Below are 14429 nucleotides of genomic sequence, written 5' to 3'. Positions count from 1 at the left end.
GCATTGAGCAGGCCGAAGATTCCATAATACAAGATGGGACAGGAATTACTCCAAGTCCAGCAGGGAATGGACGAACCTATAGATTTGTAGTTTTTGCGTTAATCTTCGTGCAATTAGACAATTAATACCGGATGCATCAAAAGAACAGAAGATTCACCACTTATCTTTAGGATTACAAAGGGATTTTCTTGACAAAATCGCATTAGAAAGATTTGAAACAGTAGACGCTTTACAAACAAAGCTGAACACCTTAGAAGCCGCCAATGACCTTTCACGAAAAAGAGATCATGCAGATTTATTACAGACACTGCACACGTTATACGGCCAAAACACTATACCCAAAACCACCACGAACAAAATCATCCTCAACATGATCTATCTACCTTGGCCAATAAAATGGCAGAATTATTAGTGATAGCGCAGTCAAGCTATAGAAATCACCCAAAGAATCGGGGACAAGTATATAAGAAAAGGAATAACCAAGGGAAGAAAAAGCAGGGACTATCCCAGAATAGTCAACACGCCACAGCGACGGAGAATCAAATATTAGTATGCTCTATATGTAGAAAATGGAGACATGGAGCTTTCACTTGTTTTCAACGTCAAAAAAAAGTGTAAGGTCGCCCCTTGAGAAGGGCACCGGAAGGCAATATAACCAATTTGATGTCTGTTCGGGCGGCAATTTGTAACCACCCGGGTGTTTGGGTCGTTGTTCGTGGTTTATTGTTTTACCAGTAAGTATTTTGCTGAGACCTGAACTTACCTGGATAGGACGGTGAAGGAATTTTTTTAAGAAGGGGTTACAATTTGTTTTTAAATTGCTTGTTGGTTTCAATGATGAGATCAGCATTAGGCGCCGAGAGGTTTGGATGTTTTGTTCTGAAAACCTTACGGACGATTAGACTGTTATTTAGACCATAACGCACACAAACATCATTTACACAAACAATGAAAACACACTGGATTAAATAACACTATACTTATTTATTAGAATACTATTATATAAAAAAAAATAACGAAGAGAAATGAACACAACACTTAACACAGAATATGTATAATAATTTTCATTACTAAAATCACAGTTTGCCTTTTTAATGCACTGTAGCCCTTTTTATCACTTTTATATAGAAGATTATAATTCAGATTTCACTGCAAATGCTTCTCTCACACCACTGACGCACTTGGGGGATTAGCACTGGGAGAAAAGTTGCCTGGATAATCCCACGTAGAAATCCAGTTGCTGCGTCAAACAATCCTGAAGCGTTAAGATGAGTCTTCAGCAAATAAATAGAAGTTTCCAAAGTAGAATGCTAATGTTGGAGGGCGCGTTTATAATTTTTTAGGCGCACAGGGTTTGCGAACCTGGGACTTCACTAGTTGGGGGCTAGCCATAAGAAAACGTCCTTTGCCGGCTAATAGCTTGTGCCCCTTAACACAAAGTCAGACTTAATTTTCTATGCAACGTGTGTGATGGCTGCATACAATTTTGGAGTCAAACTCCCCGAGCTTAAAACTTTAAAATGCAAGCTGCAATGGTTGACTGAAGAGTGTAGGCAGTTTATTTTAAAAACCACTCAGTTAACTCACCTGTATGCACATACAGAGTACGGAAAAAGATTTATGTTAATTTTAGTCCACTGGCCACGATGCACGAAACATTGCGATAACTCGGGCGTGTGAAAGTACAGATAAGGAACTGCAAAAACAATGTGACTGGTGCCATTCGGTCACTTAAACACCTGTTTTGGTTTAGCCTGCTTTAACTACTGCAATATATTCATAAACGATTAAAGAAAGCACTTAATTTAGTTCCAAATAACTGCAGAATATATATACTATGCATATAATAAGTCAGGGAGAAACACTGAAAAGGTTCGTAGCTCACTGAAATGTTTTCACTAAAAAGCAAGGTTTAAATTATATACGGAAAAACAATGAGAGACTTCTTTGTCCAGTTGCGCGGGAAGGAAGCAATTCCCACCGAAGAAAGAACTTATTTGCGTCGCAGAGCAAAGTATAAATTGAAAAAATTATTACTGTCTTTACGAAATATACAGAGCGTCCACAAAAAATACTTCTGTAACCTGGTAGCGGTTATACCAATATGTTCCGAGCCAGGAGGAAGGACTTAGCGTTTACAATGACAAATCATGAAATTTCTGCAATAGAAAAACAATCAGAATATTTGACAGAAAGACGCGAAAACATCACTCTAGAATACGAAAATAACAGATCTAATTTAACGAACTAAATCAGGAAACTAAAACGCGATAATTGATACAGGAAGTACAATTTCAGTATGGCCGTTAGAATTCGTACCACCCGGAAAAGATTTTATTCCATTTCAAACAGTAGTAAAACGAATTTCAGGAAGAAATATTTGTTTAAAGCAAATAGCACTAACAACATTAAAATTAGAACAGGAAACACCCAATCATTGCTTTTGAATACCTAATAGGATGATGCCAATATTTTTTTGGAATTGACTTCCTCCAACGTACTCATGCCACCACAGACTTGAGCAAGAATATAATTTCTCTATAAACATCCACGGAAGCCTCAACTGCCAGCTAAGAATAAGGAGGACATACTTCAGCTTTTACAACTCGAGTTATACTGCAACCGCAGCAAGACTATACTTGACTAAGCACATTACGCTTCCTCCTCGTTTACATACATTCATTCCAGTGGCAGCAAAGAAAAAAATAAATGACGCAGAATTCTCGTATGTGTCATTGCTTCCTGGAATATTCTCAAATATGGAAAAATGAAATGAAATTTTTGAGTTTTACGTCCCACGGTTATGCCGGTTAGGCTAAAGGAGAAGGTGATGATGAGAGATGAATGAAATGGTAGAATGAAGAAAGTGGGAGGAAACGGGAGAACCCCGAGAAAACCCACGCACACGGTGTTTGTCCACCACAAAGTTCACTCGGCGGGAGCAGGGTTTGAACCCAGGACCCCAAACACCACAGGTGAACGCTCTACCACTGAGCCACCGCGGCCCCTTCTCAAATATAGAATACATGCTCTTAACCAAAAGATAGACGTAAACAAAATGACAAGTCTACTATCAAATCCTAACAGCAACAGCGTTGCTATAAAGAATACACCAGTGGTGGTTCTTGAGGAAGGTTACGAAATATCTTTTAGCGCTTTAGAAACACCAACTTTTCTAGAAAAAACGTACCAATTTACAAAAGAAAAGACTGAAGAATGATTAAAATACACGGAATTTCTTTTCTTTTAAAAAAAAGCTCTTTGATGTCAACCCCAACTCAAACAAAACTCAAAAACAAGCACTTTTATGAACTACTGTCAAGTATAGGGACGTTTTTACACATGCCCGTGATGATATTGGATATTTTAGGGGATATGTTCACAAGATTAGAATTTCCAAGTCGGTTGTAATTCATGGTCGTTCCCCACCGATTCCACTTCATATATGGGACCAGCTAGACAGACAAATTTAAGAACTAATTAATGTAAAAATAATTAGACCCACTGACAACAATGAATTTAGTTCTCCACTTTTGGTGCTGAGTAAACCACACACACAAGAATTTCGGATAGTCCTCAACTTACAGAAATGTAGCAGTTATACCAAGTATCTCTCTGTCCTATATAAGCAGCTTGGAGCTCTCGGCAAGCTATCAAATTTTACTTCATCCAAAAAGCCAAAAATATATGACTTTCCACCTCAATCATACGCGAAAATCATAAGAATTTTTGAGGTGCAAAATGGGACATCGTACCTTGAGGCAGAGCCTCAGTATCGCAACGGGGATGATTTTGGATGGTCTACCCAACAGGATTACTAGTTTTGCGGATGATATTACTTGCAGGGCTTACAACTTCCAGCAGGAGTTACAGGACTTAGAATTACTATTTAAGAAGCTTAGAAAACGCGATTTTCGTGCATCTCCCAAGAAAACACACTTATATTACCACGAGCTTAACATATTAGAATACCTTGTCAGTGGAAAATCCATTAAAATATCAATTAAAGGTAGCTAGGAAAATAAGAAATTTCAAAACTGCCAACATTAATACTAACTTTTCCTTTCCAGAAAAATGTTCCAGATTTTAATACCGATCATCCTCATTTCTTTAGTTTTAATAATAATTTATTTGTACCTCATCTTTTATAAGTCCCGTTATAAAAACAAAAGCTTAATTAATCGTCTAGACATATCTTTACCATTAGAAACACTTAACTCACTGGCGCCTACTATTGAAGTCGAAATTCAAACGATACAGACTACAAATACCGGACATGACGTCAACATAAATACCGATTTTAGTAAACAACACCTTCGACCAATACCAACCATTAGTGAACTGGTATTTATTTATTAACTACAGTTATGGCACTTTCTGCACACTCTGAGGGAAATGACAGTGACTGCCTTGATCCTGCTTAGATGGGACGGAAACATATAGTTATTACCATTACATATATATATATCACAACAAGTTTTCATTTAGTGATTTTACAGTGTATTATAGTGTTTTACAGTGTCTTTTACAGTGTTTTCAAGTATATCAGTGTTACAGTGCAACTAACTTCCATTCATGACAAATGTATTTTTATTTCACAAATAATCTTGCAGATTATTTTTTTCCAGTGTCGGGGGTGTAAGGATCCCCACACCACAACACAAGCACATGTATAACGACACGTGCCATTATTTATTACAAAAGCAGACGAAACATTAAAGAGGAAGACACGAAGGAAGCCGAAAGCAGACGGATCACACGAAAGGATCCGAAGGAGGACGAGCCACCCGAAGAGAATAAATAAAAGAGAGACCACGGAGGAACCTGACATCAGTCTGACCACTGATAGACTAACCATTACCTGCTCCGAGGTCGCACTGGACTAGGGGTAAACCTTTCCTGAACCCTATGTCGCACTGGATTAAGGATCCTAACTACAATTAAAACCTCGTGAGATTGCTGTAAGCTGAGGAGGTTATCCACAAATCTCACTTATAACCTTGCAAGTGTTCTGAATACTGCCATGAGCGGAAGGAGGACCCTGCAAAACACCAATCTCCTTTATCTGGTCAATTAAGAGAAAACCACACTATTAATTACTCTTTGTAATTAAAGACATTGTATTTAAGAATTTTATAATAAAATTGATCAAGGGGAAAAGACATGCCCGGACCATTATTTGACTCTACCTATAAAATATTTCAATTCATATGTAATAAACATTATTTCTGTGGTGCAAATATATATATACAATACACAATGAAAAGGCCTACATGAAACAACGGACTTAAACTATCATTATAAACACGATTCTTGCTATTTATTATCCAAATTTTTGATTGAACAGTTGAACCCTGAAGAATAATTACACTATTTTTAGCTACTTTACAGACATGATGCAACTTTTGTAATGTACTAAATAAAAAAAATGAAAAAAGCAAGGTGGAAACGTGAAATTGACGTAAATATTATCAGTGATTTGATCATTGTTACTTTGGTATTTCTATTCGTAAATTCCGAAGCTCGAGCTTTCCCATCTCGTAGCCACTCATGTGGCAATGTTGGATCAAGTTCTATCCGGCAAGCTGCGGAGTGCTAACCGTCGATCCGCCATGCGACTGTAGCATTAAACATTATTTCATAACAAAGAGAGATGTGTAAAAACTAAATTCTTTTGTTTTGTTTCGTTTCGGCAATTAATTGCAAAGAAAAATAAGAAATGGAAATCCATACTTAAATATTCATTGTTTGGTACACTAGAAAGCCGATTGTTCGAGCTGACGTGGACCTGACTGGCTTCGGAAAATCGGAGCTCGGATAATAAAGGCTTTTTGAAAATGAATATGAGTATTGTACGTACAGTAGTACAGCGTTGAGGTATAGTATAGTAAACAGGCCTATATTAATTATTGTACAGCACATTTGAACGTGTTAAGTTAAAAAGTAAAACAATAAAACAAAGACATTTAAAAAAGTAAAAAAAAAAAAAACTCACAATACAGTGTTTTGAAAAATTACATAATTAAATAGTCCTGAAGTTAAGACAATAATTGCTGACAGCAGTAAACATGGTTGCATAACTGCTCCATTACTTCACACGAAAGAGTGAAGGTTTATAAGAGAGAAACTAGGGAAGAAATGACTTCATTTTCCAAATATAACACCGAAAGCAGCGCGTATTACAGTTTTACTTTAGTGTGCCTGGGATATGGGTTCGGTTCTCGTACACTACAACGAGCGCCATTCAAGATGTGCGGTTTATTATTATTATTATTATTAACAACCTCACCTAACCTGCATTTCGGTTAGTCGGGTCCCGGATAACCACGCTCTACTAAGATTCATTACTGAATTTTGCACAAAATTACTTTTATTAATATACCCGAGTTCGAATCCCGGCGGAAGCTCATTTGATTCGGATTCCACGTTAATCAGTAGGTCCACGTCTCGTATAGCCTCGCTACTGAACGGGCCGTTAAACGCAAAATCACAACCTTTAATATGAACAGCTAATATAATATTGTTTCCGAGCAAACAAAGTATGATTAGTACATAATAATGTAAATCTTAAACAGGAGGACGTCCCCTTAAATTGAATTACAGGCAGGATTATTCTTAATTTTCTCAAGTCAGTTGACCAACTTTCTAGCTATCCATCTTAAGATTCCAAATTTGCTATGCGTAAGTATGGGAAGCATTATAGAACGACTATGTTGGTCAGTCCAATTGGCTGGCAACAAGTATCAGCAAAAACGCTAAGAGGTAATGGACATCAGTGTTTTATAGGAATGAATTCAATGTCCGAAGAATTCTTACCGCTCTCACCCTCCTACCGTTTTCGGTTTCAATAGTGGAACCCCAGAGAATAAAATGAGTACGCAGAAATGTCTCGTTCGTTACGTAAACTGAAAGCCTAGACTCTTCCAAATCGACCGAGGTATAACTTGTTCCAGTGTTGCACTGACGGCACTGACAAAGTCATACTCGTACTTTCATAAAAATCTATTTTTATGAACTCTGTGAAAACTATAAAAAACAAATTTCCTTTGCTGCTATTTGATGGATCAAGATGAAATTTTCAGTGTAAGTTGAACATGAAATGGGACATATAAATACATTTTATTATTCACGTAGTTTGCAGTCTTGCCACATAATAACTAAAAGAATCGCGAGAAGGGACTTTTTAGGGGAAATTTTCTTAAATATCCCTCAATTAGTTTTCCTTTGTACACAGAAATGTCCCGTTCATAACGTAAACTGAAAGCCTACAGTCTCACAAATCGATCGAGGTATAACTTGTCCCAGTGTTGCACTAACGGTCTGATCTACGGTCATTTAAAAAGATCCCATCGATGTCTGTAAATATACACGGGTGCTAATGGGTTAAAGGCCTCAGGACCCAGGTGTTGCACTTATATGTTGACCAACAACTATTTTTTGATTCTAAGGACCCCAAGGGACATTTCTAATATAGTGGCAAAAGTTCTCTAGGGGGGAGTTATCACCCCCTTGGCCCATGGACTATGTACTTTAGTATAAATTTCCAATATAAGAAATTTTAAAAAGTAACTGATCGAAGGTAAGGAAGGGAAGAAGACAACTGATGAATCATATTCTGTCGAGGTATGCTTTCTTTCCATATTCTGAAACCTTACACAATCGTCGTCACCGGTCGTGACGAAATTACTTGGCCCATCCACTTAGAACTCTACATTAATCTCAAAGTGAAACAAGAAAACAACTAATCATATTTTGTTATGACTTGTATCTAAATCATGGAATGTATCGCTCATGTTAAATTTATCACAAATTATTCTTTCAATTATCTCTCTCTCTCTCTCTCTCTCTCTCTCTCTCTCTCTCTCTCTCTTTTCTGTTCCTCTTACTTTCTTTGATATTCTGTCTCTCTCTGCTTCTTCATTTTTTTGTATGTGCTATTTACGTAGTTTGGTATCAGAAATGAGCTAGAGATTCTATTTGTTTGTTTCGGACGTTAGAATTATCAACTTTGGAGAATATGTCAGTCTATGAAAATGCGATACATTTGTATTCTACTGTCCTCCTTCCTTCAGTCTCTATCTTCTGCTTTCCCTACAGACATTTAACATTAGAAGTAGTGTGATTGAATATATCACTTTTAGTTACCAAAAATCAATGAACATCAAAGCTTTAATACTATTTACATATTCTCCAAAGATTGTACCCTGACGATATGCACAAACAACAGAGCTTGCTTTCACTTATTTTACCAGTTGAATACATTCAGTGGGAGTGTGCGATAAAATTACACATGAAAAATTCTACACAAGATTTGTCGTTTTCTATTATTGCAAAGAATTGGTATTTAAATTCCAATATCAAGCACAAGTATCTAGTTTCAATACTTGAATCCCAATATCGAACAGAAAATCATTGCTGAGAGTTCGGAAACACCGAATGCATTCCTCACTCACCTTATTTCGTTCAAAAAATTCTAAGGATTTTCAAGAACTACTTACATTTTTCTCACATTTTCAAGAACTTCAAAATGACAAACAAATTCACTAACATTTCACTCTCGCAGATATATATACAAATCAAGTCATAATGTGGTATTTTGAGTTCATAAGTATTTAAAGAAAGAAGAAAAAAAAGAACGGAGCAAGGATAATCTGAAACCAAGTATCACATAGTGATATTTAATGGGTGCTGATTTTAGTAAGCTGCACTCCATGCAGTTTACCCACACAACTTTCTCATTCTTTTTTCTGTATTAGCTTGGAAGGTTATTTTTTTATGTCCGCAAATTCAAAAGTGCAATGTAAATCATAATACAGTCTACCCCCCCTTTAAAAAAAGCCATCTTCGTCTAATTGTGTCTTTCCCATACGACTTTCGTTCTTCCTTTTCTCTTTTTAAAACACGTGTCTTTCAAGCCCCTATACTCCTTAATGTGCTTTTAAATACAATTATGGTTCTTAAGTTTATTATTTGGAACCTTTATTCCTCAGTGTGACTTCAGACAGGATGAAGTAGACAAAAATCACGGAAAACACAGTAAATGCTTGCTCACTATGGGTATATGGCTTGCTCACTAAAGTATCATATATCTAATTCTTAAGTCACTCTTCCTTTCTCAAAATAAATAAATAAATAAATAAATAAAAAATTTTAAAAAATCAGATTTTTATGGAAAAGGTTAACCTCTACCCTAAGCAGTCACAGTTATTCCATGTTACGAAGAAGGTTCTTAATGGGATTACAAGGTATATTTATTTCAAAGGCGATAACGATACTTTACACTTCAATTCCCCATACGGATAAAGTTTTCTCTCATCTTCTATTTGCAAGGGAGTAACTTACAAATATAGAACATGTATAAGTTTTAGTTTCCATCAAATGTTGGTTACACAAGTCTACGAATTCAATTCTGGTAATCTTTTTGGGAACTTCTAAAGATCATATGAAAATAGTTACAAATCTTTTTATTTACTTTTTAACACTTACATTCTTTATGAGCAGTCCGGATATATAATATATTATATATATATACACAACGAGACTTGAAATTTCAAATTAAATCTAAACCACTGTAATGCGTTTGATTCCCTTCTACCAGAAATCGAACCCGGGATCTAGTGTAATAAAGTTAACTACCAGATTAGCGACGAGTTCTCAGAAGAAGTACGTACTTTGGAAGTATGAATACCTAACATGCATTGCTAATTCTTCCACTATAGGAGAAAAAAAAAATCCTTTTAGTGATCCAGAGTCTTAATAGTTCGGACTATTCTCTGTTTCACATAAGCTGATAGGAAAAAGAAGTTTTTTCCCCCACCACGCTCAAGTACAGGTGAATGTTGGTGTTCCGTCTTCCACCATCAGCCCCCGCACACGGAGGTATAATATAGAGTGTATCTAAATATGTCTAGGCCTAAATAATAAATTACAACTTTCATAATAACACTGCGTATTTTAAAACAATTACATTTACCTGCATTAGTAAGTAGCACATGTGTCATTTTAATGGAAATTTTATTGAACAGTTGTATTGTTTATTCTCCTTCTTTTTTGGCAGTCGGGATTATGACATGTTGGAATGGCAAGGGATGTCAGGGTTGGTAATTGAATTGGTACTTACTGCTTTGATACATTAGTTTCATAATATAAAATCGGAAACCAAGTACAATGGGTGATATCAATAAAAATAAGTAACTACTCCTGAGAAGTCCTGCTCGAGAATCGGAGTAACTACACCTGGAGTAATCTCCTCCCTCAATTTCGTATCAATAAAACAAGCCACTACTCAGGTCTAGTCTGCTCCAGATTTATGAACGTTTACTCGCGCTTCCTCTGCACGTAGCACTGAGTAGTATCAATAAAAGTAGTTACTCATTTCTCCCATCTGTTGGGCGGTCATTTCGTTGTGGGTAACTTCTGGCGCAGTATCCTAAACGCCATGGAAGGGACAAGTAGCAACGACAGTTTCAATTAAAGTGCATTTGTGGATATTATTAAAGTTCCAGTGGTACTTTCAAAGTCACAGTTACCAGAAAGTAAACGAAGGAAAGCCGCCGAAGCTTTGAAAGCAATTACAGTGAAATGCAACGAAATATCAAATACATCTACAAATGAGACACAAATCCAAAAGAGAATCTTTAATATCCGAGCGAGCATTAAAAAAAAAAAAAAAAAAAAAAATTGAAAAAGAACGGGAAACAAGAAAGTAATACTGAAACGACGGGAACGAACCTCTTTGAACTAATGGATGTTGATTGGAATCCAGCAATATCAAGATTAGCACGACAAGTGCATATCACGTGTTGTCCAAGGTCTTGTTTAAGATTGTTTGGCTTTAAACGAAATCAGACACTTGGTCCCCTTTGTTTCCTTTTTTAAATAGTCCAGCCAGTCACGTCGTAAAGCACGTCCATCTGATTGCGTTTTCCACACCATACGTGTCCCCTTTCACCTTGGCATAAAAAAATATACATTCTCATGTATACACCCTTCCTATCAGCGTTGAGTTGAGTTGATTTTGAGTTTAATGTCCTTTTCAGTAGCGAGGCTATATGAGACAAGATCCACTGATTAACTTGGAATCCGAACCATATGAGCTCCCGCCGGGAATCGAACGCGTGTCTCTCTTGCCAAAGGCATGTACGCTATCCGCTTAGCGTATTCGTCTCCAAAATACTAGATTTCTTTATTGCCACGTGTTTCTCAGGTGCTCCGATAGCCCCTGGAAATGTATATTCTTCTTGCCACTCTGCCTTTGCTGTTTGAATATTACACACACCTCCGGAAACAATCAATTTTCAGATTTCGCAATAATCGCATCCATTACACTTATAGTAGTCATAGACACAGTACTTTGAGCCACAACAGAATCCCCTGACATTCAGACCTGGAATCCCGGATCACTCACGTAAAGCAAGAAAACCCGCATCTTTTCATCATTACGTAGTGCATCACCCCAAATTTCCGTTGATTCTCCTAAAAAATGTTGTGCTAACTACTCTACATTTTCTTTCATGAACCTATGTTTTTTGTAATCTCCATTTGCAACATTTCTATGCAATTTATAAATTTTGCTACATAGCAAAACAATCATATACTCTGCCATATTTCGCACGGAGTCATCTATTTAGCTTGCTCCACAAATTTGGAGAAGTTACTAGCATCACAGAAAAGTCTGATTTTTATGGATATCAAACGTGGAGTAGTTACTCGGCTCGAGAATAGAGGTGTGGTTACTTCAAAAGGGCGGGGCTTCTTCGAGGTCAGCCGAAACGACTAGTGCTCAGTTCTCTTTTTATTGATACCAATGCGAGTAACTACTTCAAAATTGGGCGTAATGAGTAACTTCTCCGTTTTATTGATATCACCCAATATTATGGGTAAATTATCAGTGCGTTAAGATAATAACAATAGAACCTGAAATAATAATAATAAAACACTTCTTGTTTCCTCTCTTATATACATGTGTTCTTACATTAAAAAGAACCAGAACAAAAATAACCATATGTATGTACACTGATAATAGTGAATAAATGCGTCTCGCCCCGGGCGCCTCAACTCAGGCAAATGCCCTGGTTTCCATTGATTATTTTTCAATAAAATCATTTTCCTACGTTTTTCTCTTCGTACGTGCACCTGATGTGATGGTGGCAAAGTATCGTTTTTTGTTTGTTGTTTATTAATACGCGGCGATAAATTTACGGTAAAGCATCATACATACAAGATTCATCAACATTGAAGTCTTCTGAGTTCATTAAGGGGGAAAATTTGTTATGGTGGACTTAGTAAAACAATCCCAGGTTGATTGAAGCCTGACACGAAGTAATAACTACAGATGCCACGTAATTTGAACAGGCCCATGTCTGAGTCTGCCGTTTGCAAGCAAAATTATAATTATTGGAGCTTAACCATCATAGTGAATTTGACGCCCCTAAAATTCCCTAAAATTTGACGCCTTGTGCGGTTGCAATCCTCACCCGGCCCTTTCGTTGGCCTTGAGTTTAGCCAATTGATAATAGAGGAAATTGACTTTTGAATTGTTACTTGACTATTTTAATAAAAACGAAGTTGTCAACAGTCCTGACGACCGTTGAGGGGGAGGGAGAGTAACAGAAGTTCGGAAATGAAATTAAATCTTTGAGTTTTACGTATCGCAGTCAGGCCGGGTAGACTAAAGGAGACTGTGATGACGAGAATGAATGAAACAGTGCAAAGAAAAAAGTAGGAGGAAACAGAACTCCGAGAAAATCTGCAAAAACAGTGCTTGTCCACCACAAAGCCCACTAAGCACGAACTGGATCGAACCAGGGCCTTGAGCCCCAGAGGTGAACGCTCTACCACGGAGCCACCACGGCCCCAACAAAAGTTTTTAGTTCTCACAGAACTCTTGTCTGGAGGTCAATGCAATTAATGGGTGCTATACATACTTGAATTTCATTATTTTCAACAATCTATGGACAGTTGAGTGAGAAACGTTGGCAATTCATTACGGGAAAAGACCTGATGTACCTTTGATCGAATTGCTGATTTCGTTAAGTCGTCATAGTTTTCCGAGAGGGGAAATACTTGTACGCATATTTTTGGGATTTCTTAATTTATTTTCATTAAATTTACCCTCCCGCCTACTTCTATAAACAGTTGCCTTTCCTACACTTGTCTGTTTCCCAGTCATGTCGGCGAATTCTTCAACAGTTAAATTAGGGTGTTGTTCTCTTAAAGCATGGAAGATATTCAAAATGCAACGCTTCTCACCACTTCGTAACGCTTTCCTGGGCTCATGTTTTATCGCAGAACTACTGCAAGCATCATGAATTGTCGCTTCACAAAGCACTAAATACGCAATTATTTACAATTTAATATGCATTAAAATTTGTTTCAGATAATATAAACTATATAAAATATAATGGATACAAAATACAATTTAATATGCACTAATTTCACACGACACTATATATAATATAGTTACCACACACGCTAAATTCATGCAATGTTTGCACAGGTCGATAGTCTGCGCACTCGATACTCAGACAGCCAGAAGATTACCTTCCTTGAAATTGTAAACAAAGACAAAATGTCGACAGGATTGGTTTGCTTTCTCTCCCGATTCTTAAGTGAAACAATGATGGAAATTAACTTTATAACGAATTAGTTCTTATTTCTAGAAATGCAATTTAATAAATAGGACTAAGGCCAAAACTTTAATACATAAATAGTAAAAAATACTTTTCTTAAAGACAAAAATTAAAAACAGTAATTGTTTGTTATTCGGGGTTGACAGGTAAAAACAGAGTGCTTTCTCACCATCAGGTGCGAGCGAATTGACGTACGAATTTAGTGTGTACACGATTCTGTTTATTAGAGAAGCTTCCCTCCTTGTGAAGGTCAACGGCTTGCTTTTCCCTCCGTACTGGAGAGTGGTGGGAGGAAGGGGAGCTTCCTATCAGGTTGCCTGGAATAGATAATAATCCCATAACTAGACGTCTTTACCACTAGAACTATATTTAAGTCCTGATAATTTTGTATGTAACACTCACCTTATCAAAGTAGCAGGTTTCATTCCACAAGTAAAGAACTATTCGTGGATCGCGTAGTTTATGCGTTGACTCAGGTAATGTGCCGTTCGTGGTAACACCGAACGCAATATCGTGATGTGGATCTTCCTCGAGGGCCTTAAGTGAAGCTCCATAAAATTTGTTATACAGTATAATGTCTGCTGACTTCCGCAGATTCAGATATCCTACGACTACTGCCTGGAAAAGAATGTTTTCCATTATTACGAAAATTCTTTCAAGAAAATTTCTCTTAGTGCTTCGCTTATAACAGACAATAAAAATCAAGTTTCCTTAAGACATCTGATTTTAATAAAATGTATATACAAACAACCACGTGAAAAAAAGAATCGCTTATCTCGTAGATGTACTTTTGTTGAA

The 14429-nt window shown here is 36.8% G+C and overlaps 1 protein-coding gene across 2 annotated transcripts in view; it reads right to left on the bottom strand.

Moving 5' to 3' along the window:
• Positions 1-14429, bottom strand: part of LOC145664458 (thioredoxin domain-containing protein 11) — a 506348-nt gene that overhangs the window by 337536 nt on the left and 154383 nt on the right. For both annotated transcript variants that reach the window (XM_081731156.1, XM_081731155.1), the window contains exon 4: positions 14034-14249. In XM_081731156.1, the coding sequence (XP_081587282.1) occupies positions 14034-14249 (216 nt within the window). The remainder of the gene's footprint in view (positions 1-14033; positions 14250-14429) is intronic.

This window comes from Thermobia domestica, chromosome 11 (assembly GCF_964235325.1).
Source record: "Thermobia domestica chromosome 11, izTheDome1.hap1.1, whole genome shotgun sequence".
In the NCBI taxonomy this organism is placed as follows: Eukaryota; Metazoa; Arthropoda; class Insecta; order Zygentoma; family Lepismatidae; genus Thermobia; species Thermobia domestica.
This window is presented reverse-complemented; position numbering and strand designations above follow the sequence as displayed.